General features: G+C 43.5%; 1 protein-coding gene across 15 annotated transcripts in view; it reads left to right on the forward strand.

Moving 5' to 3' along the window:
• Csad (cysteine sulfinic acid decarboxylase) overlaps positions 1 to 14241 on the forward strand; it is a 27457-nt gene extending 13216 nt beyond the window's left edge. For 2 of the 15 annotated variants that reach the window (XM_078014597.1, XM_078014599.1), the window contains exons 2-16: positions 2108 to 2190; positions 3234 to 3369; positions 3691 to 3817; positions 3903 to 3993; positions 4353 to 4459; positions 4890 to 5005; positions 5488 to 5567; positions 5861 to 5915; positions 10887 to 11003; positions 11086 to 11150; positions 11428 to 11509; positions 11902 to 12101; positions 12201 to 12306; positions 12446 to 12535; positions 13634 to 14241. In XM_078014597.1, coding sequence (XP_077870723.1) covers positions 3244 to 3369; positions 3691 to 3817; positions 3903 to 3993; positions 4353 to 4459; positions 4890 to 5005; positions 5488 to 5567; positions 5861 to 5915; positions 10887 to 11003; positions 11086 to 11150; positions 11428 to 11509; positions 11902 to 12101; positions 12201 to 12306; positions 12446 to 12535; positions 13634 to 13807 — 1536 coding nt within the window. In that variant the 5' untranslated portion in view covers positions 2108 to 2190; positions 3234 to 3243 and the 3' untranslated portion in view covers positions 13808 to 14241. Of the gene's footprint in view, positions 1 to 2103; positions 2980 to 3112; positions 3155 to 3233; positions 3370 to 3690; positions 3818 to 3902; positions 3994 to 4352; positions 4460 to 4889; positions 5006 to 5487; positions 5568 to 5860; positions 5916 to 10886; positions 11004 to 11085; positions 11151 to 11427; positions 11510 to 11901; positions 12102 to 12200; positions 12307 to 12445; positions 12536 to 13633 lie in introns of those variants that run through there. The other 13 variants (XM_013358425.4, XM_040280580.2, XM_078014594.1 and 10 more) reach the window with 12 other exon arrangements.
• Positions 14242 to 23960: the final 9719 nt, after the last annotated feature.

Raw genomic sequence — 23960 nt, forward strand, 5'->3', positions numbered from 1 at the left:
TCCTTATACAGGTTTCCATCTAATCTTGAGAAGCAAAGAAACATGAATAGAGTTAGGAGCAGCACTCTGGCCCCTGGCTGAGAAGATGCTGATAGGACTAAGCAGGGTTTATTTAAAAATACACACCTGTTTTTCTGATTTCATAGGATCTCTAGTTCATCAATTATCTAACCGTCAACTCCTTTATCTTATTCCTAAATGACATGGTCCCTTGTTTTAACTCCTTTCTTTCCAAGATCCTCAATTCCCCAGCCCTATTATCTTTCCACCAAATCCACTGGGGAAAATCCCAATCCAGCTGGCTTGTCCTCTTAGGAAATCCAACAGGCCTGCTAGATTCCGCTAGTCAAAATCACACAGTGTTGCAAACTGGTGGCCTGTGCACTCCTTCTAATTAAACACAGCAGATTAAACACATAGGTTTGCCACCCCTCCTTCCTGGAACTCCACTAAAATTACATCAGTAGAATTTTAAATCTGGAAATATAACAAGAAAATGGACAGGAGGCAAGAGTTATCAATAATTGTAGAACTAGAAGGCAGAGGAGAAGTGTAGCCAATGTCAGAAAGTCAAAGCCAGTATGTCTGCAGGGGCCCAACGGGAAACAAGCTGGTTCTTGGGGCAGAAGCCCAGAAAGGCTCAGGAATGAAAAAACGCCAGCTCTCTTGGGAGGCCAGAGGAGGGCACAGCCTAAAACATGCTGGAGAACAGGGCAGTTAGGGGCTTAACCTGGCTTAACCATACACTGGCTCTGTGTCCTGGAAAAGTTACACAGTATCTCTGAAACTGTTTCCTCCTTTAAATGTGATTAGTTAAGTTTACCCTGAATGGTCATGAAGGTTAGCACACAAAGCATTGTAAGTACATGGTATCTGGTTAAGTATTAAAATGGGGCCTATTTTTTGTTTATATTTGAGATACTAGGGATTGAACCCAGGGCCTTGCATATGTTAGGCAAGCTCTCTACCACCGAGCTCTATCCCTCGCCTCAGGGCTTATTTTTATTAGCCTCTCAACCTCCATACTCCATGCTGCCACTGTCAGGAGCTGACAGGAGAGCTGGTGAAGGACCGTGTCCTCCATTCTCCAGGTCTGTGCTAGCTCTCTGGTTTTCTCCAAACCCAGTCTACTTAGGAAATGTGTAAGAGTTGGACCACCTGCTCCCTTGACCCTCTGTTAACCAGTGTGAGTTTCCGTGGCTGTTGACAGCCAAGTACATCAGAGCAGCCCACATTAAGGAAGTAGGCCTGATTCCAGATTCTCTTCTTGTTCATGTCCTTTCATCTGGAAATTTCCTCCAGGCCTTGGTGTTTGTTCCTCTCTCCCTAGCCATCTCTCTGAACATCTCTTTCTTGGGGAATGGAGCCTTTCACAAGGCTTCATCTATCCCAACTCCTAAATTGCCTTTTAGTTCTTGCATCTCATCGGAATTCTAGATCTGACCATCTACCTATGCATATCTGTAGTCCCAGGAAGTCTCCACTTGGCTGAGTACTTCTAAGAAATCACTGTTTTAATTTTCATCCAGTTTCTTTTTTCTGCATCCATATTTGTTTTCAGGGTGCCATTTTCTCTGTCACGCAGACATGAACATCCAGGTTCATCTTTGACTTTTCCAATGTACATTCTCTGAGTGTTGAATTAACTGTACTCCAGGGAATGACTGAGGCTGCAATTTCTTCTCTCTTCCCTTTCTTATTCATCCCACCCTTATTCAAGTGTGGATCACTTCTTGCCTGGCTTACTGCAACACCCTGTCAATTCTTCTGCATTGTGCTGCTATAAACTGGTCTACTAGTCTTCTGAGAGTATCAATTTTTTCACATCCCTTGCCAAAGAATCTTTCACATCTCATTTTCTATAGGATGAAGCTTACATTTTCTGGCCTGACTGGCAGGAAAGACTTGCCATGGTCTCACCCAACTCTGCCTACTCTGCCTGCTCTGCCTTTGCTCCCATATTCCAGCCAGCAGTGCCTTCACTGACCTCAAGACTGGCCCTGCTCACTGCCCACGCAAGCTCTGGCATTCCTCTCCCTGCCCCAGTGCTCCTCTCTCCCTCCCTTTCTCCCTCTCCCCCATCTCTCTCTTTGTTTTTTCCAGACAGGATCTTGCCTTGTTGCCCAGGCTGGCCTCAAACTCCTGGCTCAAGTGATCCTCCGGCTTCAGCGTCTTTGAGTAGCTGGGACTGTATGTACCTGCCACCAAGCCCAACTCTTTCTCCTCCCTTTTGCCCATCCCATTTCTCCTGCCCACTCTCAAGATGTAGCTCCCATCTGCTATGAGCCTTCCCCAGTCTTCGGCCTCCTGGGTTTCCTTTCCTGATTCTGAGGACACTTGGGGTTAGGACCCAGCTGCACCCTGAGCTGTAACTATTGCGTGTGTGTCTCTGTGCTCCTGTAGGGTCAGAGTCTGAGGATTATACTCAAGTAATGAAATTCTCCCTCAGTGGGACCTCCTTTCCTTCCTGCTGTAGGAGAGGGCTTCAGGAATCAGGACAGTTCAGAGAAGACGGCATTAGGGTGCAAAAGAGATTGTCCTCTGAGGCCTGCCTAAACCATTTTGCCTCCATGGCTGAGGCCCCCTCCCTTCTGCTCTGTCCCCTACCCTGCCCACTGCTCTCTTCCCCCTTCAGACGTCCCCCACACCACCTGTCTGTCCTCTTGAATTCCTGGTGGGAATCCCCCCTTCAATACATTCAGGCTCTGTGCCCCTCAGTCAGTTAATGTGCCACCTGTTTTTGCCCTTCTCCCCACCGCCCCCCCCCTCTGTCAGCTAATGATTATTCAGGGAACTTAACCTGCTGTCCCTGTCCCAAATCTGTGAAAGTTCTCTTTCGGGCAAGGGTCATGAGAGTTGTGCCATGGCCATGTGACTGCTGGTTTCATCCCACTCCCTCTGTTGTCTTGGTCCTACTATTCTGAAAAGCTAATTGTGTACCTTGTGGCCAGCTCACCTGAACAGAGACTTGAGCAGAAGGTAAGCTTTTCCTCTTTGCTTTTGGTGGACAGTGGCCACTGATTCCGCTGACTCAGCATTAATTGCCTTTTCTCTCCCTCCTGTGTCCCCTGAATTTCTCCCTGGATGCTGCCACTTACTTTGTACGTTGGAGGCCGGGACTGGGCACCAGTGCTTGGAGGGTCTTGCTGGTTAGGTCTGGAGGGTCTTGCTGGTTAGGTCTGGGTGGGGTGTAGCACAGGCTGAATGGAGAATGACTCCTACTCTGCTCACAGAACTTACCTGATGGCTGATTCAAAACTACTCCCTTCCCCTGGTGGGGACCCTGTGGCTGTGGAAACCTTGCTCCAGGACGTATTTGGGATTGTTGTGGATGAGGCCATTCGGAAAGGGACCAGTGCTTCTGAGAAGGTGGGTTAGTGGAGGTTGGTCAGCAGCTTAGCAAGGCCCTGAGCAACTTATCGAGACCCAGTCTCAAAGTATAACAAAAGTATAACATTACAAGATCTGGGGAGATAGCTGTGTGGTAAGGGCCCCTGGATTCAATCCTCTGTACCAAAAAATAAGAAAAGAAATTTGCATAGTGGGTCTTAGGTTTATTTACCCTTGTTCATGTATCATTTTGAAACTATTCTTGAATTGTTTTAAGGGCACATTGGTAATGTCCTATGTCTTCTGGAGCAGTGAGTTCTCAGGGGCTGAGGTCCCTGCATCCCTGGTTTCTCCTCCCAGGTCTGTGATTGGAAGGAGCCTGAGGAGCTTAAGCAGCTGCTGGATCTGGAGCTGCAGAGCCAGGGCGAGTCACAGGAACAGATCCTGGAGCGTTGCCGAGCTGTGATTCGCTACAGTGTCAAGACTGGTGGGCCTGGGTTCTGAAGGGAGGAGTCTCCAGCATTTGTACCCAGCTGCACGCTGAGTCCCCTCCCCTGCTCCCCTCTTTCCAGGTCACCCCCGGTTCTTCAACCAGCTCTTCTCAGGGTTGGATCCCCATTCTCTGGCTGGGCGCATTATCACTGAGAGCCTCAACACCAGCCCGTGAGCCATCCCACACTCCTCCCTCCAGCCCACAGAGGACTCAGATTTGCTGGGGAGGTGCCTTAGAGATAGGGGAGAAGAGTGGGTTTTGCCCCTGTATACCATTTTCTGGGAATGCCTGTTGGCAGAGTTTTTTTCCTTCTGTCCTTTCGGCTCCAATTCCCCCAAGCTTTCTCATGTGTCCTGACTCTAGTTTTTTCTCATCAGTGCTTTGCTGGTTCTTAGTCACCAACTCTTTCTCCCTGGGGACCCTTGCTTGGTTATCTCACCATCTTCTCTCTCTGACTCTTGTAATTTAAGAGCCTGAACTGGCAGTCCCTCCTGTTTCTTCCCCTTTCTCATCATTGCTCTTCTGGCAGGTACACATATGAGATCGCCCCCGTGTTTGTACTCATGGAAGAGGAGGTGCTGAAGAAACTCCGGGCCCTGGTGGGCTGGAGCTCTGGGGATGGGGTCTTCTGCCCTGGTATGTGAGGAGGAGGGGAACTCTAGGGTTCCTCCTCCCACACCATTCTCTTGCTCTAATCTGTTGTCTGGGAGGGGTGATTCCTCTTTGTTTCGTTTCCAGCTGGGCCAGGGCCAGACCAGCAAGGAAGCTGCCCAGTCCCCTTTACCCTGGTGTTTGCCAACAGTCCCTGGGATGCCTGCTCTGGGGCAGGGGGTGAGGGACTGTCTCCAGGGGCAGTCTTGGGTGTGGAGGGGGTGGTCAGGAGAATCTGCTGAGTCCGGGTCTGTTCTGGGTTCTTGTGCCATTTGTAGATTCCTGGGAATTTGTGGCCTGAGAGCCAGTCACACCTGTTGCTTTGGTCAGTTATTCTGGGTGGAAAGTTCTGGGGAAGCAAGCTCCATCTGACTCACCATCCCTCCCTCTTGCCACCACTCCCTCCTTATGACAGGTGGTTCCATCTCCAACATGTATGCCATAAACCTGGCCCGCTATCAGCGCTACCCAGACTGCAAGCAGAGGGGCCTCCGGGCACTGCCACCATTGGCCCTCTTCACATCAAAGGAGGTGGGGAAGAGTATAGACCCAGCCCTGGGCTTCTGATTCTAATCTCTAGCCACCTCAATCAGAGCCCCTTCAGATTCTTTTCCTGCCCTACCCTGTCCCTAAGAGGATGTGCTTCTTTCCAATCAAGGGGGCCATGTTCATTTTTTCTTTTGGTAGGAGAGTAGGAAAGGAGCAACAAGTGCAGTGGGCACGGTTCACACATTTACTCAAGAGTATGGTCATGGGCCAGAAGCATTGACATCACCTGGGAGCTTATTAGAGAAGCTGAAGCTCAGGCCTACCCATATCTACTGAATCTGAATCTGTGTTTCAACCAGACACCCAGGCAATTCGTACATATAAAAATTTGGAAAGCTCTGGCCTCTGGGGTCCCATCTATTGCAGCTCATACTTGACATTTTCCAACTCTCTTCTCCCCATCCACCCTGTCTCCTGGTCCCTAGCCCAGGTCATGCTAACCTGCCATCTACATTCTTCAACAGTGTCATTACTCCATCAACAAGGGAGCTGCTTTTCTGGGACTTGGCACTGACAGTGTCCGAGTGGTCAAGGCTGATGAGAGGTGAAGGTCCTGCCGACATGGCCCTGACCCAGCTTGGCATAGTGTACCTTCCTGCTGCCAGAAAGCTCTGGCCTCAGGCTTGTATCCCTGGTGGATTTCTCTCCCCTCACTCTTCCTGTAGAATTGCTGCTCCTGCTTCCCAGTCCTGCCAAAGTTTCCTGCCCTGTGCCCTGAGACCTGTAGAGTAGTATGGCTTCTGCATTGCCAACCTTACCTTATCATTCTTCAACAGAGTAATGCCTCCTAGCCTAGAGGACCTATAACTTCTCCACTCACTCATTTTTCTTTTTCAGAGGGAAAATGATCCCTGAGGATTTGGAGAGGCAGATCAGTCTGGCTGAAGCTGAGGTGAGTGGAATGGTACCACTCTGTCCTATCTGTGGATGATTATTTGGGCTCCCCCTGTTCAAGGCACCCTTCATGCCTCTCCTCATCTCCATGCCCATTTTGCAGTGGGCTGAAGGCTGATGGTCAAGAACACCACGTTGCTGTTGGGGACTCTGCCGAAACATGAAGGCAGGGTGGGATTCTCAGAGATGGGACTGGATGGCTGAGGCAGCACTACAGGCAGGTGTTAGCAGCCTGGAACGTAGTGTGGAAGGTTTCTGTGTGCTGGGGGTCAGGGCTGGGAGAAGCTGAGGAGGATGTGCTAGCCATGCTCATGGGTACAGGCCAGGGTGTCCACTTAGGGTGGACTGCTGAAGCCACCAGGGACAGTGTAGCTGTACATTGGGGACAGCATTTGGGTATGAGCTATATGATTTTTAAATGTATCTGCTGATTCAGAGTTCCAATGCTTAGAATTTGTGCTGTCAACCATCATCACAAGTGTATAGAATTCTGTGCATGAGAATGTTTCCTGGATCGAAGTATACATCAGTAGATAAATTATTGTATTATCTGTTTCTTATTTTTGTAAAATGGAAATACTTACAGAACTTACCACATAGGGTAGTTGTAAGGGTTAAATGAATTAGTATGTCAATGTAGCCATTTTAAAGAATAAGGTAGGATTGGGCTGAGGTGTAGCTTACTTGCCTAGTATGCATGAGACCTTGGGTATGATTACCAGCATTGCAAAAAATAAAAATAAATTGGGTTTGGTGGGTATGGTGGCATACACCTGTAATCCCTGCAGTTTAGAAGACTGGGACAGGAGAATTGCAAGTTCAAAGCCAGCCGTAGCAACTTAGCAAGGCCCTAAGCAATTTAGCAAGAACTTGCCTCAAAAAAAAAAAAAAAAAAAAGAAAAGAAAAGAAAGAAAAGAAAACAAAAATTAAAAAGGGAAAAGAAAAAGGGCTGGGGATGTGGCTCAGTGGTTAAGTTACCCTGGGTTCAATCTCTGGTACCACAAAAAAAAAGAAAGAAAAAGAAAAGAAAATAGGCCAGGTGCAGTGGCGCACACCTGTAATCTCAGCTACTCAGGAGGCTATGGCAAGATGATTGCAAGTTTTGAGTTCAGCCTGGGCAGCTCAGTGAGACACTGTCTCAAAATAAGAAGTTAACTATGACAGGATGTAGCTCAGTAATAGGAACATCCTTGGGCTTGATGCACAGTACTGCAATCAATCCATTAATCATCAATCAATAAAAATAAGAGAATAAAGTAGGAAAAACATATATATTAACATGAAAATACCTCCACTATATATATAAAATATATATTGCAAGCTTAGTATACGTGAACACTCTAGGGCTATTTTTGTTATTCAGAACAGTATGTATTTACCCTGTTGTCACAATACCAATTATTTCATTTCTTTTTGTGACCAAATAACATTCCATTGTAAGGATATATTACATTTTATGTATTCATTCGTCAGTTGATGAATGGTTGACTTATTTCCATTTTTTGGCCTATAATGAATAACACTGCCATGAACATTTACATATAGACTTTTTTTTTGATGAGTGTAATGCTTTATTAAAAGTCAACATAAAATTTTCACCTTTGTGACAGCTGTAATATTCACTTCTAATATTATTAACAATAACACTTTTTTATTTTTATTTATTTTTTCTTTTTTTTATTGGTTGTTCAAAACATTACATAGTTCTTGATATATCATATTTCACACTTTGATTCAAGTGGGTTATGAACTCCCATTTTTACCCCGTATACAGATTGCAGAATCACATCAGTTACACTTCCATTGATTTACACATTGACATACTCATGTCTACATATAGACTTTTATGTGAACATGTTTTTCATTTCTCTTAGTTATATAACTAGGAATGGAATTGCTGTGTCATATGGTAACTATATTTAACCTTTAAGGAACTGCTAAACTGATTTTTTTATATTTATTTTTTAGTTTTAGGTGGACACAATATCTTTATTTCATTTTTATGTGGTGCTGAGAATCGAACCCAGTGCCTCATGCATGCTAGGTGAACGCACTACCACTTGAGCCACATCTCCAGCCCTGCTAAACTGTTTTCCAAAGTAACTATCCCAGTTTGCAATTCCAGCAGTAGTATGAAAGTTCCAATTCCTCCATATACTCACCAGCATTTGGTATTATTTCTTTTTGATTATAGTTACTTGGTGTGAAGTATCTCACTGTAGTTTTGATTTGCATTTCCTTGGTGATTAATAATGTTGAGAATCTTGTCATGTTTTATTGGGCATTTGCACATTTTTAGAGAAGTGTCTCTTTAGATCTTTTGCCTATTTAATTTTCATAGAGCATTTATTTCAATAGGGAAGTATGACATTCATATGTATGTAACAGCTGCACATGTGCTGTTAACATGAAGTGCATAGTGCTCTTTGAAGCTATAATACAGGAGAGTTGACAGAATCAGGTGGTGAGGGAGTCAGAAAGGCATTCCTCAGAAGTGATGGTTGAGCTGGCACCCGCTTGTGATCCCAGTGACTCGGAAGGCTGAGGCAAGAGGATTCATGTGCTGAGGCAGGAGGATTGCAAGTTCAAAGCCAGCCTCAGCAACTTAGCAAGGCCCTTAAGCAACTTAGTGACACCCTGTCTCAAAATTAAAATAAATAAACAAAGGGGCTGAGAATATGGCTCAGTGGTTAAGTACCTCTGGGTTCAATCCCTGGTACCAAAAAAGAAGTATGATTGTGCTGATACTGGGAGGAAGAAGAATTAACTATATGGTGGATATTGTGGATGGACAAGAACACTCTATGCTTGTGCAGAAGCCATGGGATGTGTCTTCCAAGACAGCTTCCTCTGTTTGCCTGGAGTGTTTCCACCCGCTACCTGTAGCCATCCCTATCCAAGAGTACTTGCTTGGGGCTGGTGCTGCCTCCACCCCTACTCTCCCTGCTGTTGAGGGAATATTTGAAAGTGTGTGGTGCTGTTTTATTTTGCTTTGTTCTGTGACAGTAACCCAGGGGGCATTATTACATTTACTGAGAAGAAACCAAGGTATTATGTTTTGGATATGGTTTGAATGTGTTCCCTGCTGGTTCATGTGCTGAAATTTAATCCCTATTATATATATTTACCACATTTTGCTTATCCATTTATCCATCAGCGAAAACTTGGGTTGCACCTATGATTTAGCAGTTGTGAATAATGCTGAAATGAATACAGATGTACAAAATATCTCCTTAAGACCCTATGCATGGGCTGGGGATGTGGCTCAAGCGGTAGCACACTTGCCTGGCATGCACGCGGCCTGGGTTCGATCCTCAGCACCACATACAAACAAAGATGTTGTGTCCGCCGTAAACTAAAAAAAAAAAATTTTTTTAAAAATTTAAAAAAAAGACCCTGTGCAGGTGGGCATGGTGGTGCATGCCTCTAATTCCAGCAGTTTGAGAGGCTGAGACAGAAGGATTATAAGTTTAAAGCCAGCCTCGGCAAATTAGCAAGGCCCTGTCTCTAAATAAAAAATAAAAAACCAGGCTGGGGATGTGAATCTGTGGTTAAGCACCTCTAGGTTCAATCCTTGCCGCCCCCCAAAAAAGACCCTGTGTGTTAGTCCATTTTTCTTTACTATAATGAAATACCTGAAACTGAGTAACTTTATAAAGAGGTTTATTTTGGCTCTCAATTCTAGTCTAAAGTTCAAGGCTCAAATTGGGTGATGATTTTTTTTGCTGGCAAAACACCAAGGCAGTATAGGGCATCACATGATGAGAGCCAGGAGCATGTTTTTGTTTCTTCCAGTCTCCCTCTTATAAAACCATCGGGATTCAATCATGGGGCTGTACCTTGATAACGTTATCTAATCCTAATCATCTCTAGAGACCCCCACCTCTGAACACCATAGGTTCAACGTCTACCATTTTAATATCTTACAATGGGCATTACTTGTCAACACATGAATCCTAGGCGGAGGGGAGGGGGTGTGTTCAAACCATAGTGTATCCACACTGTAACGCTTTACTTTAAATTTGGTAGGAGCACATACCCAGAAGTGGAACTGCCCTGCTGCTTTCTGCAGCAGCTGTACCATTTCACATTCCCACCAATATTTTACAAGGTTTTAGTTCCTCCACATCCTCTCTAACACTTGTTATTCTCTTTCCTTCCTCCTTCCCCTTCCTCCGCTCTCTCCTTTTCCTTCCCTTCATTCCTTCCTGTCTCCCCTCCTTCCTTCTCAGGGCTTTGTACATACTATTTAGCAACTATCCTATTGGGTGTGAAGTGCTACACTCTTTTTTAAATTGTTTTCTTTTTGGTACTGGGAATTAAACCCACGGGGCTTCTACCACAGAGCTACATCTAAAGTCTTTTTACTTTTTTAAAAAAAATTTTTTTAGTTGTAATTGGACACAATACCTTTATTTTATTTATTTATTATTATGTGGTGCTAAGGATCAAACCCAGTGCCTTGCACATGCTAGGCAAGTGCTCTACCACAGAGCCACAACCCCAGCCCCTCAAGTCTTTTTCCTTTTTATTTTGAGACAGGTCTCCCTAAATTGCCCAAGATGACCTCAAACTTGAGATCCTCCTGCCTTAAGTTCCTGAGTAGCTGTGATTACAGGTGTACACCACTGTGCTTGACTCAGAAGTTATACATTTTGATGAAGTTCAGTTGATCTATTTTTTCTTTGGTTGCTTGTTCTTTTGGAATCATAGCTAACCTAACTCATACACACAAATGTTGCTCCTATATTTTCTTCTAAGAGTTTTGTTGTTTTAGTTATTATATTTAGGACTTTGATCTGTTGTGTGTTAATTTGGGGGGATGATGTGAGAAAGACATTCCTGTCTACAAATTAAAGAGGACAGTAATGCAGTGTTGTAAAGTTGAAATGGGCCAGGTCGGGTATGGGAAGAATTTAGCACTGGGTCCCAGAACTAGGCTAAATCCTCTAAATCCTCTTTTCACAGGGTGCTGTGCCGTTCCTGGTCAGTGCCACATCTGGCACCACTGTGTTGGGAGCCTTTGACCCGCTGGATGCAATTGCCGATGTGTGCCAGCGTCACGGACTGTGGTTACACGTGGATGTGAGTGAGACTTGGATCTTGTGGGTGGGGTGGGGTGAGCTGAGCTGAGGCCAAGACCCACATTGTTCCTCCTGCTCCACAGGCTGCCTGGGGTGGGAGCGTCCTGCTGTCACAGACACACAGGCATCTCCTGGATGGGATCCAGAGGTGCATATGGCTCCCTTCTGCCCGAACCCCAGCTTTCCAATCCTTGATCCTCAGAATAGTCATGGAGTGGGAACTTGGGGTGGAGTAGGGGAAAGAGGGTACTGGGATACAGAAGGAGATGGGAATGGTTGATCTGGGTTGGAAAGTCAGACATGGGAATTCTTCCTGACTGCTGGGTTGGGGGTGAGACCCCTCTACTGGTGGTCTGGAAGAGAATGGCTCTGGCTAGGCAACTTGAGGAGGAGCCACTGACCTGGCTTTGCTCTGCTTCACCCAGGGCTGACTCCGTGGCCTGGAACCCCCACAAGCTCCTTGCTGCAGGACTGCAGTGCTCTGCTCTTCTTCTCCAGGATACCTCGGTGGGTCTTCCCCAGTCCTTGGCCTGGCCCTGGCCTATGTCCTTTCTGGAGTCCTGACTTCTTCTCTATCCCACTTTAGAGGGGGACCAGGCCTTACTTTGTCCCCTTTACCATCTCACCTGCCACCACCCTACCCCTACATTGGGAGCCCTCATGCAAAGAAGAAGATAGCCAGCTTAAAGTTGCAGTCCAAGGGATCCTGGGAAAGTTTGGGAAGAGCTCTGCATACTGGAGAAAGCCCAGAGAAACGGGTCCAGTTAGCTGGCAGTTGTCCCATGATGCTGCCTGGTTCCAGCGCAGGCATGGGTAGACTGAGCTAAAGACCCTTAGTGTTGCACTAGGGGAGAGCCTGGGTGGAGCCACGGGGATCTGACAACCTCTTCCCCACACAGAACCTGCTCAAGCGCTGCCATGGATTCCAGGCCAACTACCTTTTCCAGCAGGACAAGTTCTACGATGTGGCTCTGGACACGGGTGACAAGGTGGTGCAGTGTGGCCGCCGTGTAGACTGTCTGAAGCTGTGGCTCATGTGGAAAGCACAGGGTGGGCAAGGGCTGGAGCAGCGTATCGACCAGGCCTTTGCTCTTGCCCGGTAGGCAAGGGGGTCCCAGATCTCCTCCCAAGGTCTACCCTTCCTCCATTTCTGCCCTCAGAATTACTTTCCTCTCCCTGTCTCTGTGGTTCTCTTCAGTTTATATGGCTGTCTTCTCCTCTCCACCTGCAATTTGTCACCCTCTGTTCCCAGGTACCTGGTGGAGGAAATAAAGAAGAGGGAAGGGTTTGAGTTGGTCATGGAGGTATGATCCCATGTTCTTTTGCATCCATCTATCCCAGACTATCCCACGCAGCAAGCTCACATGGAGGAAGAGTGGCGGTGAAAGGGAAAATGAGTCCCCCTTTCTCAGCTCATACCTTCCCCTTCCTTATTCCCCTCAGCCTGAGTTTGTCAACGTATGCTTCTGGTTCGTGCCTCCCAGCTTGCGGGGAAAGCAAGCCAGTCCACATTACAGCCAAAGGCTGTCTCAGGTAGGCTTTCTCTGGCTCTGGGTAGCCCTGCTAAGGGAACTGATGCAGCTGGTGCACTTCTGCCCCCTGCTGGCCATTCCTGATATGGGCGGTCCCCCTATTGGTCTCTTGCTCCTGAGGGGCTAGGTAACTGGAAGACAACACAAGCTTGTCCTTTTTGGGGGGGCTGGGGGAGAAGGGGATAGGAATAAGATATGTTTTGGGGAAATAAGATGACAGAAAGGAGCATCACAGGAGAACCCAAAAAAGTTAGTGTGCAGCACACAGACCCCTGTGCTAGGGTCTGTGCTGGGAACTCAGGCCCAGGTCAGAGATATAAGGTAGAAATAACAGGAAGAGTCTTTTCAATGATGCTGGGGAAATACAGAAAGGCCAATTTGATATGCCTTGTAGAGGCAAGGAAGTATGTTCTGCCTGGTCCCTAATAATGGGTTAGTACTAGGTGCTACAGATGATCTGAAAGGACAAGAATCTTCTTGCCCTCATGAAGTTGTTATTGTGGAAAGCAAGAGTTACTGTTTGAAGCCAATATTTCAAGGTGGTTTTGTAAATTACATGCTAGGTCACATGGCGCAGATCAGATATTACAGGATCCAGGAGTGGTGGCACACACTTATAATTGGTGTCTCTGAAGGCTGAAGCAGGAGGATTACAAGTTTAAGGCCAGCTTCAGCAACTTAGCAAGACTCTGTCTCAAATTAAAAAATAAAAAGTACAAAAGGACTAGGATGTAGCTCAGTGGTAAAGTACCCTTGGGTAATCCCTGGGAAATAAAAAAGACAGGAACCAGGAAAGAGGAGAAGAAGACATTCAGGATGACTAAAGTTTGAAGTCAGGATTTAGCATAAGAGACTGTCTGACAGCTATCTTGTAGGTAGGAGAAATGAGGAATAAAGCAGAAGGTAGAGGAGGCCAACCAAGTTGGATGTGGTGGAAAAAGTAATGTGGGGCCAAGGTGAGGGTCTAAGCAGTGAAGGTAATTTCAGAAGATGGCTGGGTGGGAGGGAAAAACAGCTCTGAGAGCCAGGTAGTCCAGGTAGCTGGCCCATCTCCTCACCTGACCCCACGCTGCAGCTGGACTCTTTACTGCTCCCATAGGTAGCCCCTGTGCTCAAGGAGCGCATGGTAAAGGAAGGCTCCATGATGATTGGCTACCAGCCCCATGGGACCCATGGCAACTTCTTCCGAATGGTGGTGGCTAACCCCACTCTGACCTGTGCTGATATAGACTTCCTCCTCAACGAGCTGGAGCGGCTAGGCCAGGACCTGTGAGCCTTCTTCCTCTAGAGGCCTCAGTGCCACCCCTCACCCCACTGAGTCTCTCTGCATTGCCTCCTGTGTTCTCAAAATAGCCTCTCTAGGAAACAAAGTAGGCTTAAGCTATTAGGAGAATGTTTAAATAACTATATCCATAGGATGCAAGGTTATTCTTTCATTAAAATTATATTTACAAAGAATTTTTATTAATTGAGAAAAATAATATAATGTTATGTTGAAAAAGCTGGATATAGGACTATATAGTAATGAGCAATGTTCTGAAATACATAGGAAAAGGCTGATGAATGAACAATGCCAGAGTTTGTTTTCCCTGAGATAATAGGCAATTTTAAAATTGACCCCTTTATACTTTTGTGCCTTCTCCTTTTACTGTGTAATGAATATGCATTATGTAATAGGAACATAATAAAATTAAAATTTCAAGTATATTACTGATATGTTTTGAAGTTTATTCTAACCAAATAATGGAGAACTTTAAACAAAAGGCAGGGGGCTGGGGTTATGGCTCAGTGGTAGAGCGCTTGCCTAGTATATGTGGGCACTGGGTTCAATCCTTAGCACCACATAAAAATAAATAAATAAAATAAAGGTGTGTGTTCATCTCCAACTTAAAAAAAAAATCAAAACGTAAGAAAGACTAATAAAGGAACACTTATTCCCCTCCCCAATTTTTTTTTTTTTGGCACTGGGGGTTGAACCCAGGCATATTTAATCACTAAGCCACATCCCCAGCTCTTTTTATTTATTTTTTTATTTCTCTTTATTTTCATTTTTTGGTACTGGAGATTTAATCCAGAGGCACTTTACTACTGAGCTATTTCCCCAGTCCTTTTGTTTTTTGTTTTGAGACAGGATCTCACTGATTTGCTTAAGGTCTCACTAAATAGCTAAGGCTGTCTTTGAATTTGTAATCCTCATGTCTCAGCTTTCCAAGGCGCTGGGATTATAGGTGCACCACCACACCCCACTCCCCCAAAATCTTTAGAGGAAAAGTCTAATTGTTCTTTGGTGACATTAAAGACAAAATGGGCACTGATTATGTTTTGAGACCAGAGCCTTGTCCACTTCCCACTCTTGAAATAGCCTTACCCTAAAGAAAATTCTGTAATTTAAACAATGTAAAGGAAATTTAAAAGAATAACACCTGGGGCTGGAGATGTGGCTCAGTGGTAAAGTGCTTGCCTGGCATGCATGAGGTACTGGGTTTATTCCCCAAGCACCAAAAAAAAAAAAAAAAAAAAGGATAACAAGCTGGATGTGGTAGCTCACACCTATAATCTCAGATGCTGGGAAAGCTGAGGTAGAAGGATCAGAAGTTCCAGACTGGTCCTGGCAGTTTAGCAAGATCCTCAGCAACTTAGCAAGACCCTGTCTCAAAATTAATACAAAGGGCTAGGGATGTAGCTCAGTGGTGAAATGGCCCTGGGTTCAATCCCTAGTACTGTAAAAAAACAAAACAAGAAACAAAAATAACAGCAACAACCAACCAGTAACCAAACCACTGTTCTGTCCTCTGGGATTGCCACTATTTGGCATAGAAACATCCATTTAAGGTCCAGGGGTGTAGAATACTTGCCTAATCTGCCTGTGACCCAGGTTCCATCCTCAGCACTGCAAAGAAACAGAAGAAAATATCCCCCTCCCCATTAAACACTTAAAATCCTGGCTGGTGTTGTTTCTCAGTTACTTATTGGGAAAGAATTGAGCTACACAAATTATTAAGGACAAGTGGTTGGGGCTGGGGTGGTGGCCCAGTGGTAGAGTGCTCATCTAGCATGCATGACGTACTGGGTTTGATCCTCAGCACCAGATAAATGTAAAATAAAAATATTGTATCCACCTAAAACTAAAAAATAAATGTTAAAAAAAAAGGACACATGGCAAGACTACCAGAACTTTTTGTTATTTCCAATCCCTAAAAATATCATTTATGAAAACAATAATGTGGTCATGTAGAAGTCATCCAGAATTACTTGAAGAGGCAGGTACAAACTGTACTAACCATAGCAAAGGACAAGCAAATCAGACCTGATTCTCTTGACCATGTGGAGAAAAAAAAGTCTTTCTATTAATAAATTACTAGTAACTCCCCTATAAACTTGTTATTTTTATATAAATGATATTTTACTTCCAAATAATAAAATTATTTTAAGAATATTAATGTGAATTTCAAATCCTAATCTTTAAAAAAAATTTTATTGTCAAACCCTAATCTAAAAGGATTCTGCATATCTCAAAAATGTCTCAAAATATATTTTTTTTAAAAAGGGGGGAGAGGGATCCTAATTTTTAATAAAGCAAAAACAAAAACATTTTTTAATTCTTTGAATTATCTTCATTTGAGAAACATTTTAAAGAGAAGTTCAGGGGGCTGGGGATGTGGCTCAAGCGGTAGCGCACTCGCCTGGCATGCGTGCGGCCTGGGTTCAATCCTCAGCACCACATACCAACAAAGATGTTGTGTCCGCCGAGAACTAAAAAAATAAATAAATATTAAAAATTCTCTCTCTCTCTCTCTCTCTCTCTCTCCTCTCTCACTCTCTCTTTAAAAAAAAATAAAATAAAGAGAAGTTCAGAAGTACAGGACATAAAAAAGGTAATCACCTATTTTTCTTCAACTTTATGACACTAGTGCTTCTTTTCTCTTCCCAAAATCCAACCTCAAAGTATCTCTTTCTCTCCCTCTTCCTCTCTCCCGCTCCCTTTGAGTGCCTGGTATGTATAACAACCTTTCCTGCCATTGAAGAGCTGATTCCAGCCAGACACAGTGGTGCACGCCTGTAATCCAGTGGCTCAGGAGGCTGAGATAGGAGGATAGTGAGTTCAAAGCCAGCCTCAGCAACAGTGAGATGCTAAGCATCTTATTTAGAGACCCTGTCTCTAAATAAGATACAAAATAGGGCTGGGGATGTGGCTCAGTGGTTGAGGACCACTGAGTTCAATCCCCGGTCACCCCCCCCCAAAAAAAGGGGCTAGATATGTGGCTCAGTGGTTAAGTGCCTATGAGTTCAATCCCTGGTATCAAAAATAAATAAATAAATAAATAGATAAGTAATAAGAAGGGCTGATTCCATCTTAGTCATTCTTCACCTGAGGCATATCTCTGCTCTGGTGCTTTTGAACATATTGTCCCTTTTGCTTCAGTGTTCCTCTATCTACATTATGACCTTAAATGTTCATTTAGATGTCACTTCTCTAGTAAAGCCTTCTTGAGTGTATAAAATTACATTTCCGTCTCCTATTCTTGCTGGTCCTATCCCCTGTGTGCCCTATTTTTCTCTAGAACACGATAGGCATTTAGCATATTATTTAAGTATTTCTTTTTTTTATGGGAGGTACCAGGTATTGAACTCAGGAGCACTCAACCTCTGAGCACATCCCCAGACCTGTTTTGTATTTTATTTAGAGACAGGGACTCACTGGATTGCTTAGTGCCTCACTGTTGCTGAGGCTGGCTTTGAACTTGCAATCCTCCTGCCTGAGCCTCCTGAGCCTCTGGGATTTCAGGTGTATGCCACCACTCCCAGCTCTTCATAAGTATTTATTTAAAAATTTTCTGTCTCACCCAACTAGAATGCAAGCTATCAGAGCAGATGCCTCCAGAAATGATATCTGGTACTTTCTAGTTGGGTACTAGGGCTGACAATGGTTGGTGAACTTCAGGTACTGGTTAACTTAACTCTCAGTCATATGACTTTTTTCTTTTTTTTTCCCCCAGTACTGGAGATTTAACCCAGAAGTGCTCCATCACTAAGCTACACTTCCATCCCTCTTTTATTTGTATTTTGAGAGAGGGTCTTTATAAGTTACCAAGCCTGGCCTGGAACTTGCAGTCCTCCTGCCTCAACCTCCTGAGTCTCTATGAGATTATAGATATGTGCTTTAGTCATACAACTTTTAAGTTGTAGAATCAAAAACTAGGACCATCTCACTTGGTTGTTAACCATGGATCTAACCTGCTTCTATTGACAAGTGTATTTCATTCAAAGGTGATATATATCATTCATAGGTGTGGTTATTAGATCTGTTTTATTAATCATGTACTGTGTATCTAGTGCTTATGGGAAGGATGAGGCCATGAAGGTTTAGTTATCCGTCTTGCCCTTGGTCTGGGGAAATTGAATTTCCAGCAAACAGGAAAACAAAAGACATTGGGCCAAGAGTGGTAGTGCAAGCCTGTAATTCCAGCAATTTGGGAGGCTGAGGCAGTAGGATCCCAATTAGAGGGTAGCCTTAGTAATGTAGGAAGACCCTGTCTTGAAATTTAAAATAAAAAGGGTTGGGGATGTAACTCAGTGGTAATTGAACCTCTGGGTTAAATTCCCAATGCCAAAAACCAAACAAACAAAACAAAACAAAAGCAAGGAAGGGGGTCAAAGTCTACAGAGGCAGAAGGAAGATGGTGCCCTTCTCAGGGAAGCCAGCCATGCTGGGAAGTTAAAAAGCTGGGGGATGGGGAGATGGGGGGATGATGTGGCAGCTGGGTATCAGCCTTTTTTTTTTTTTTTTTTTTGAGGAAAGTAGATGAAAGCAAACAAGCTACAGTCAAGTCAGTATTTAAATGGATTCTTGGAACTGTTTTTATGCATGTTAGGTCCTCATTTGGCTATTCTTCTGTTTATGTACCTTTAAAAATATTTTTATTTTGAAATAATTTCAAACTTATTTAAAGTTGCAAAAGTAGTTACAGAGACCATCCCATATGTGTGCTTTTTGTCCAGATTTATTTAATTTTTTCAGTGTTGGGGACTGCACCTGGGGCATCACATATGCTTGACAAGTGCTCTACCACTGAGCCATATCCCCAGCCCTCAGACTTATTAATTTTTAATATTTTGACATTTGTTTTATTATGCTCTCTCTATATGTACTATATTCATTTTTCTCTAAACTACTTGAGAGTTAGTTGCATGTATTATGTCTCTTTGTCTTTTAATACTCTAATGCATACTTCCTAAGAACAAGAATATTCTCTTAAAATAACCATGGGGGCTGGGGATTTGGCTCAAGCAGTAGCGCGCTCGCCTGGCATGCGTGCGGCAGCACCACATACCAACAAAGATGTTGTGTCTGCCGAGAACTAAAAAGTAAATATTAAAAAATTCTCTCTCTCCCTCTCTCCTCTCTCACTCTCTCTTAAAAAAAAATTAAAATAACCATGGTACAGTTATCAAATTCAGGAAATTTAACATTGGTACTCTAAAGTCCGTATTCCAAAATTGTCAATTGTCCCAATAACTCCCTTTATAGTATTTTTACCCTCACACAAGATCCAGTCCAGGATCATGTAGTTCATTTTGTTTTATTTGAGATTATTCCTTTAATATGAAATAGTGGGGCTGGGGATGTGGCTTAAGCGGTAGCACGCTCGCCTGGCATGCGTGTGGCCCAGGTTCGATCCTCAGCACCACATACAAACAAAAATGTTGTGTCCACTGATAACTAAAAAATAAATATTAAAAATTCTCTCACTCTCTCTTTAAAAAAATAATAATATGAAATAGTTCCTCAGACTTTATTATTTAGTGACAACGACATTAAAAACAATATAGTCTTGTTATAGGTTATATTATAGAATATTATAAAATGCTCCTTTATATATATATATATATATATATATATATATATATATATATATATATATTGGTTATAGGGATGCTTAACCACTGAGCCATATCTCCAGCCCCTCCCCCTTTTTAAAAAATATTTTTTTAGTTGTTGATGGACCTTTATTCATTCGTTTATTTACATGTAGTACTGAGAATTGAACCCAGTGCCTTATATATGGCGAGGCAAATACTCTACCACTGAGCCACAACCCTAGCCTTCCAGCCCTTTTTTATTTTTTATTTTGAAGCAGGTTCTCAAAAAGTTGCTGAGGACCTTGCTAAGTTGCTGAGGCTGGCCTCAAATTTGTGATTCTCCTGCCTCAGCCTCCTGAGCCACTGGAATTACAGGTGAGTACTACCACACCTGGCTTGGAGATTAGATTTTGCATAAAGATGGCAATGTCCTTACATTGATTTAGTGTTACAGGTTTCATAGGATTATAGCTCTTGGAGGTAAAAGGCCAGCATAAGTACTCCTTTGTTATAACCTTGGCCTTTAGTCAGACTTTTAATCCTGTATTTCATAAAGAAGCCTGTTGAGTCTGGGCAAAGCTAAGGTTCTTGACAGGATCACAAAAGTATCTGTCTCTTAAGCAGAAGATGTATCTTATTGTAAAGTAGAAAATCATTTGTTTGTATGAGTCACCATTTCTTTAATTTTATCCCACAAATACAATAATTCTGTGCCTTCTTTCCTAGACTAATATTTTGCCAGCTCTTGAGATCCAGTTTCCACATGTTAGAGAGATGCATGGGGTTAGTTCTGATGGCCTAGTTTTGAAAATATTCCTGGAGTTCATTTTTAGTAAATTGTTGTAGTGCTGACATAATTAGCTTGCACATTTTCTTAATTTGTAGCATGTTATTTTTAGCTTTTTCTAATAACATACATTACAGTTAGCTCATGGATTTAAATGTTTTTAATATCAATTGGAAGATGGTGTTGCTGCTTCTTCACTTTGCCTGTATAGAGATTTGAGGATAATGTTCACTGAGTATTGACACTGGGATTTTCTTCGGTGGAAGATTTTTAAACTGCAAATTTAATTTATATAATAGAAAAGGGCTATACAGAACTATTTCCTCTTGAGTAATTTGGTAGTTTTTGTCTTTCAAGAAATTTGTTTAAGCCTGGAGCAACATGATTTTAAGACAATATAAAGTGATAATATATCAGTGTGGTATCAGCATAATGATAGACAAATAGATCAATAGACCAAATGAAAGTCCATCAATAGGTGCACATGTATATAATCCATTCATTTTTAGCACAGGTGCAAAGATAATTCAATGGAGAAATAGTATTTCAATGAATAGTGGTAGAACAACTGGCCATATGCAAAATGGGATATCTCATGCTCTGAGAATATGAGTAAGTGGCTAGCCAGACACAGTGGGGCACCCCTGAAATCCCAGTGACTTGGGAGGCTGAGGTGGGAGGAATTGCGAGTTCAAAGCCAGCCTCAGCAAAAGCAAGGCGCTAAGCAATCAGTGAGCCCTGTCTCCAAATAAAATACAAAATAGGGCCGGGGGTGTGACTTAGTGGCTGAGTGCCCCTGAGTTAAATATCAGGTAACCCAGAAAACAAAACAAAACAAAATCTTCCCTTAAGTAAACAAACAAACAAACAAATAAAGAATATGAGTAAGTAGGAACCTCATGTATGCACTTATGGTGAGACTGCAAATGGTCCCAGGCTTAGCCATTCTGGAGAACATCTGGCAGTTCTTAGTGAAATTAAATATACCTTAAGAAGCAGCTCCTGGGAAATCTCGCAGAAAACCCCTCTCCCCTCAGGCTCATACTAAATGCCCACTGCCAAATGGAGGCATGTATAAAACATGGTGCATATGATAAAATCCTTCACAAGTTATCAGCAGAAATGAGCTAAATTTATATGTAGCACTATTAATACACCTTCTGAACTGGTGATGAATGAAATGGGATGAATATTATAGTATAAATGATTTTCTATTAATTAAAAAGGTACAGAAAAGCACTGTATTTTACAAGAATACGTACAGATTTTTCATTAGAGTGGGTTCCTATGATGAGAAGGGCAATAACAGGAGGGACGGGTACTAGAGTTGATAATTATACCAAAACAGGAGAGTCCCTGTAGGCCCATGAGTTGTGCAGTAGTGAATGGGATATGAGCCACTAGCCCGAGTGATCACAGACCACTCTTTGAAGAAATTTTTTTCTTTAACAGGGAGCTGAGAAGTGGGACAGCTGCTTCACCAGGATGAGGGTGAGGAGAAGGGGAGGTTAGAGATGAGAGACAGGGGGACAGCATACCTGGGTCTTTTTAGAAGCAATTTGATAGAAAGGAGAAGGGAGGATGGTACCTGGAGTCTATCAATGGGATGGATGACATGGCCAGAGGTAAACAATTAACTTTCTTTCTTTTGGCAGGGGCAATGTAAAAGAGTAGGATTTTTTCAAGTGAGAAGAAAAGAGATAGAGCTTTCCTAGGGCCAAAGGGGACCCAATGTAGGTTGCCTAGCAATTAACCTTGGGTGAAAGGAACTGATTTCTCCAGTTAAGAGGAAGGAACCAGAGGAGAGGCCTAGTGGGAGAACCTGTACACTTGGAACTGGGTGAAAGGAGGAAAGAGAAAGAAGGATCGTTGGACATTGGTGAAATCCCATTCAAGGTCTCTCTTGCTGAACAGTGGAGCTTATGTCTTGGAGGGGGGGACTCCAAACAATAGAAGAAAGAAGGAAGAGCACCAAATAATGGAGTGTGCGTGTGTGAGAGAAGTCACGGACTGCTGGAGCAACGCAGATCCAGAGAGGACCGCCCAACCGTGGAGGGGTGTCATATTGGTCCCAGGACAAGCAAGAAGATTTAGAGAAAAGACTGAACAAAATTGAAGGGCAGTCTGGGAGACACAGATGGGGCTGTAGCAAGGAGAGAGACTTGCAGACTCAAGATGGGAAGACAGGTGCTCCCTAGCCAGGGAGGAGGACCAAGAGTCCTCCCAACCAGGTACATCCATCCTGGCTCCAGGTGCTTCCCACCCACATTTCCTTTGGAAGAACATGGGGAAGAGGTGCCATCTGGGCAAAGCAGCTAACACCCTATGGGCACAAAGATAATAATCCAAAGAGGCAAAAAGTTGAGAAGTCCTGCAGCTGTGCCAAGGTGATGCTTTCTGGTCCCACCCACCTCAACTCATCTTTCTTTGGGATAGATGCAATCCTGCCCCAAGTGCCTTTGGCCCTCTGCCAGAGCCCTTTTTTCAGACTAAGAGCCCGGGCCTGCCAGGCATGATGGCACACCCCACTAATCATCTGGCTTGGGAGGCTGAGGCAGGAGGATTGCAAGTTCAAAGCCAGCCTCAGCAGCTTAACCATAGGGTTAATGAGTGGGGAAGACCTAGTGTGGTGGATTGAGGAGGAGCTTTGTCACTCTCACTGCATGGAGACTATCTTTGGAGAGCCCCTGAGCAGAGGTTAGGGCTATGGGGATAATGGAAGAGTGTGACTCAGAGTCTTGGTTCTGCAAGGATGAGGTTATAGCTAGTTCTCTGGCCACCAGAAAGCACAGGAACCACTGACAGAGGTGTATGACAGTTTATGACACCATTAGAAGCACTTAAAGATATTCAAGTAATAACTGGACATGGTGGCACAGGCCTGTAATCCCAGTGACTAAGGAGGCTAAGGCAGGAATATCGCAGTTTGAGACCCTGTCTCAAAATAAAAAAATAAAAATATGAGGACTGGGGATATAACTCAGTGGTAGTGTGCCCCTGGGTTTAATCCCCAATACAAAAAGAAAAAGAAAAAAATTCAAGTAGAATACAAAAACTCTCATAACTTTCTGAAACTAAAAAAACATTTTCAAAAAAATCAGTATATGTATTGAAAGCATGGTCACTGCAGAGACTCAAATTAGTGGTTTGGAAGAACAAGTGGAAAAAGTATTTCAAAACAGAGCAAATAATATGAAGAGATGGAAATAATGAGAAAAATATGAGACTTGGAGAGTAGATCTAGTAGTCCTAACATTCAAATACATTAGTTTCAAAAGGCAAAAAGGCATGAGTGGAGGAGAGGCAATAATTAGAGAGTAAAGATATCTTGCTGACCTGAAGAAAGATCTGAGCTTACATAATGAAAATACAAGACAAACACATACGCATGAAATTCCTGAATTCTGAGGTTAAAGAAAAACATTTTCAAGTTTCTAGAAAGAGTTATCTACAAAGGGAAATGGATCAGGCTGGCGTAGGACTTCTCATTTGTGACATTGGACAGTAGGAAAACTAGCCAAGTGGTGCCACACACAGTAATTCCAGCAACTTAGGAGGCTGAAGCAGGAGGATTGCAAGTTTGAGGCCAGCCTGGGCACTTAGTGAGACCTTGTCTCAAAAAAGGGGGCAGGGTTGGGAGGTATATATACAGTTCAGTGGTAGGAGCACTTGCCTATCATTCAAAAGGCCCTGAGTTCAAATCCCAGTACCACATACACACACACACACACACACACACACAAAATCAATGAACCACTTTTTCCACTAGTGGAATCAT

The sequence above is a fragment of the Ictidomys tridecemlineatus genome, chromosome 6 (genome assembly GCF_052094955.1).
Source record: "Ictidomys tridecemlineatus isolate mIctTri1 chromosome 6, mIctTri1.hap1, whole genome shotgun sequence".
Taxonomy (NCBI): domain Eukaryota; kingdom Metazoa; phylum Chordata; class Mammalia; order Rodentia; family Sciuridae; genus Ictidomys; species Ictidomys tridecemlineatus.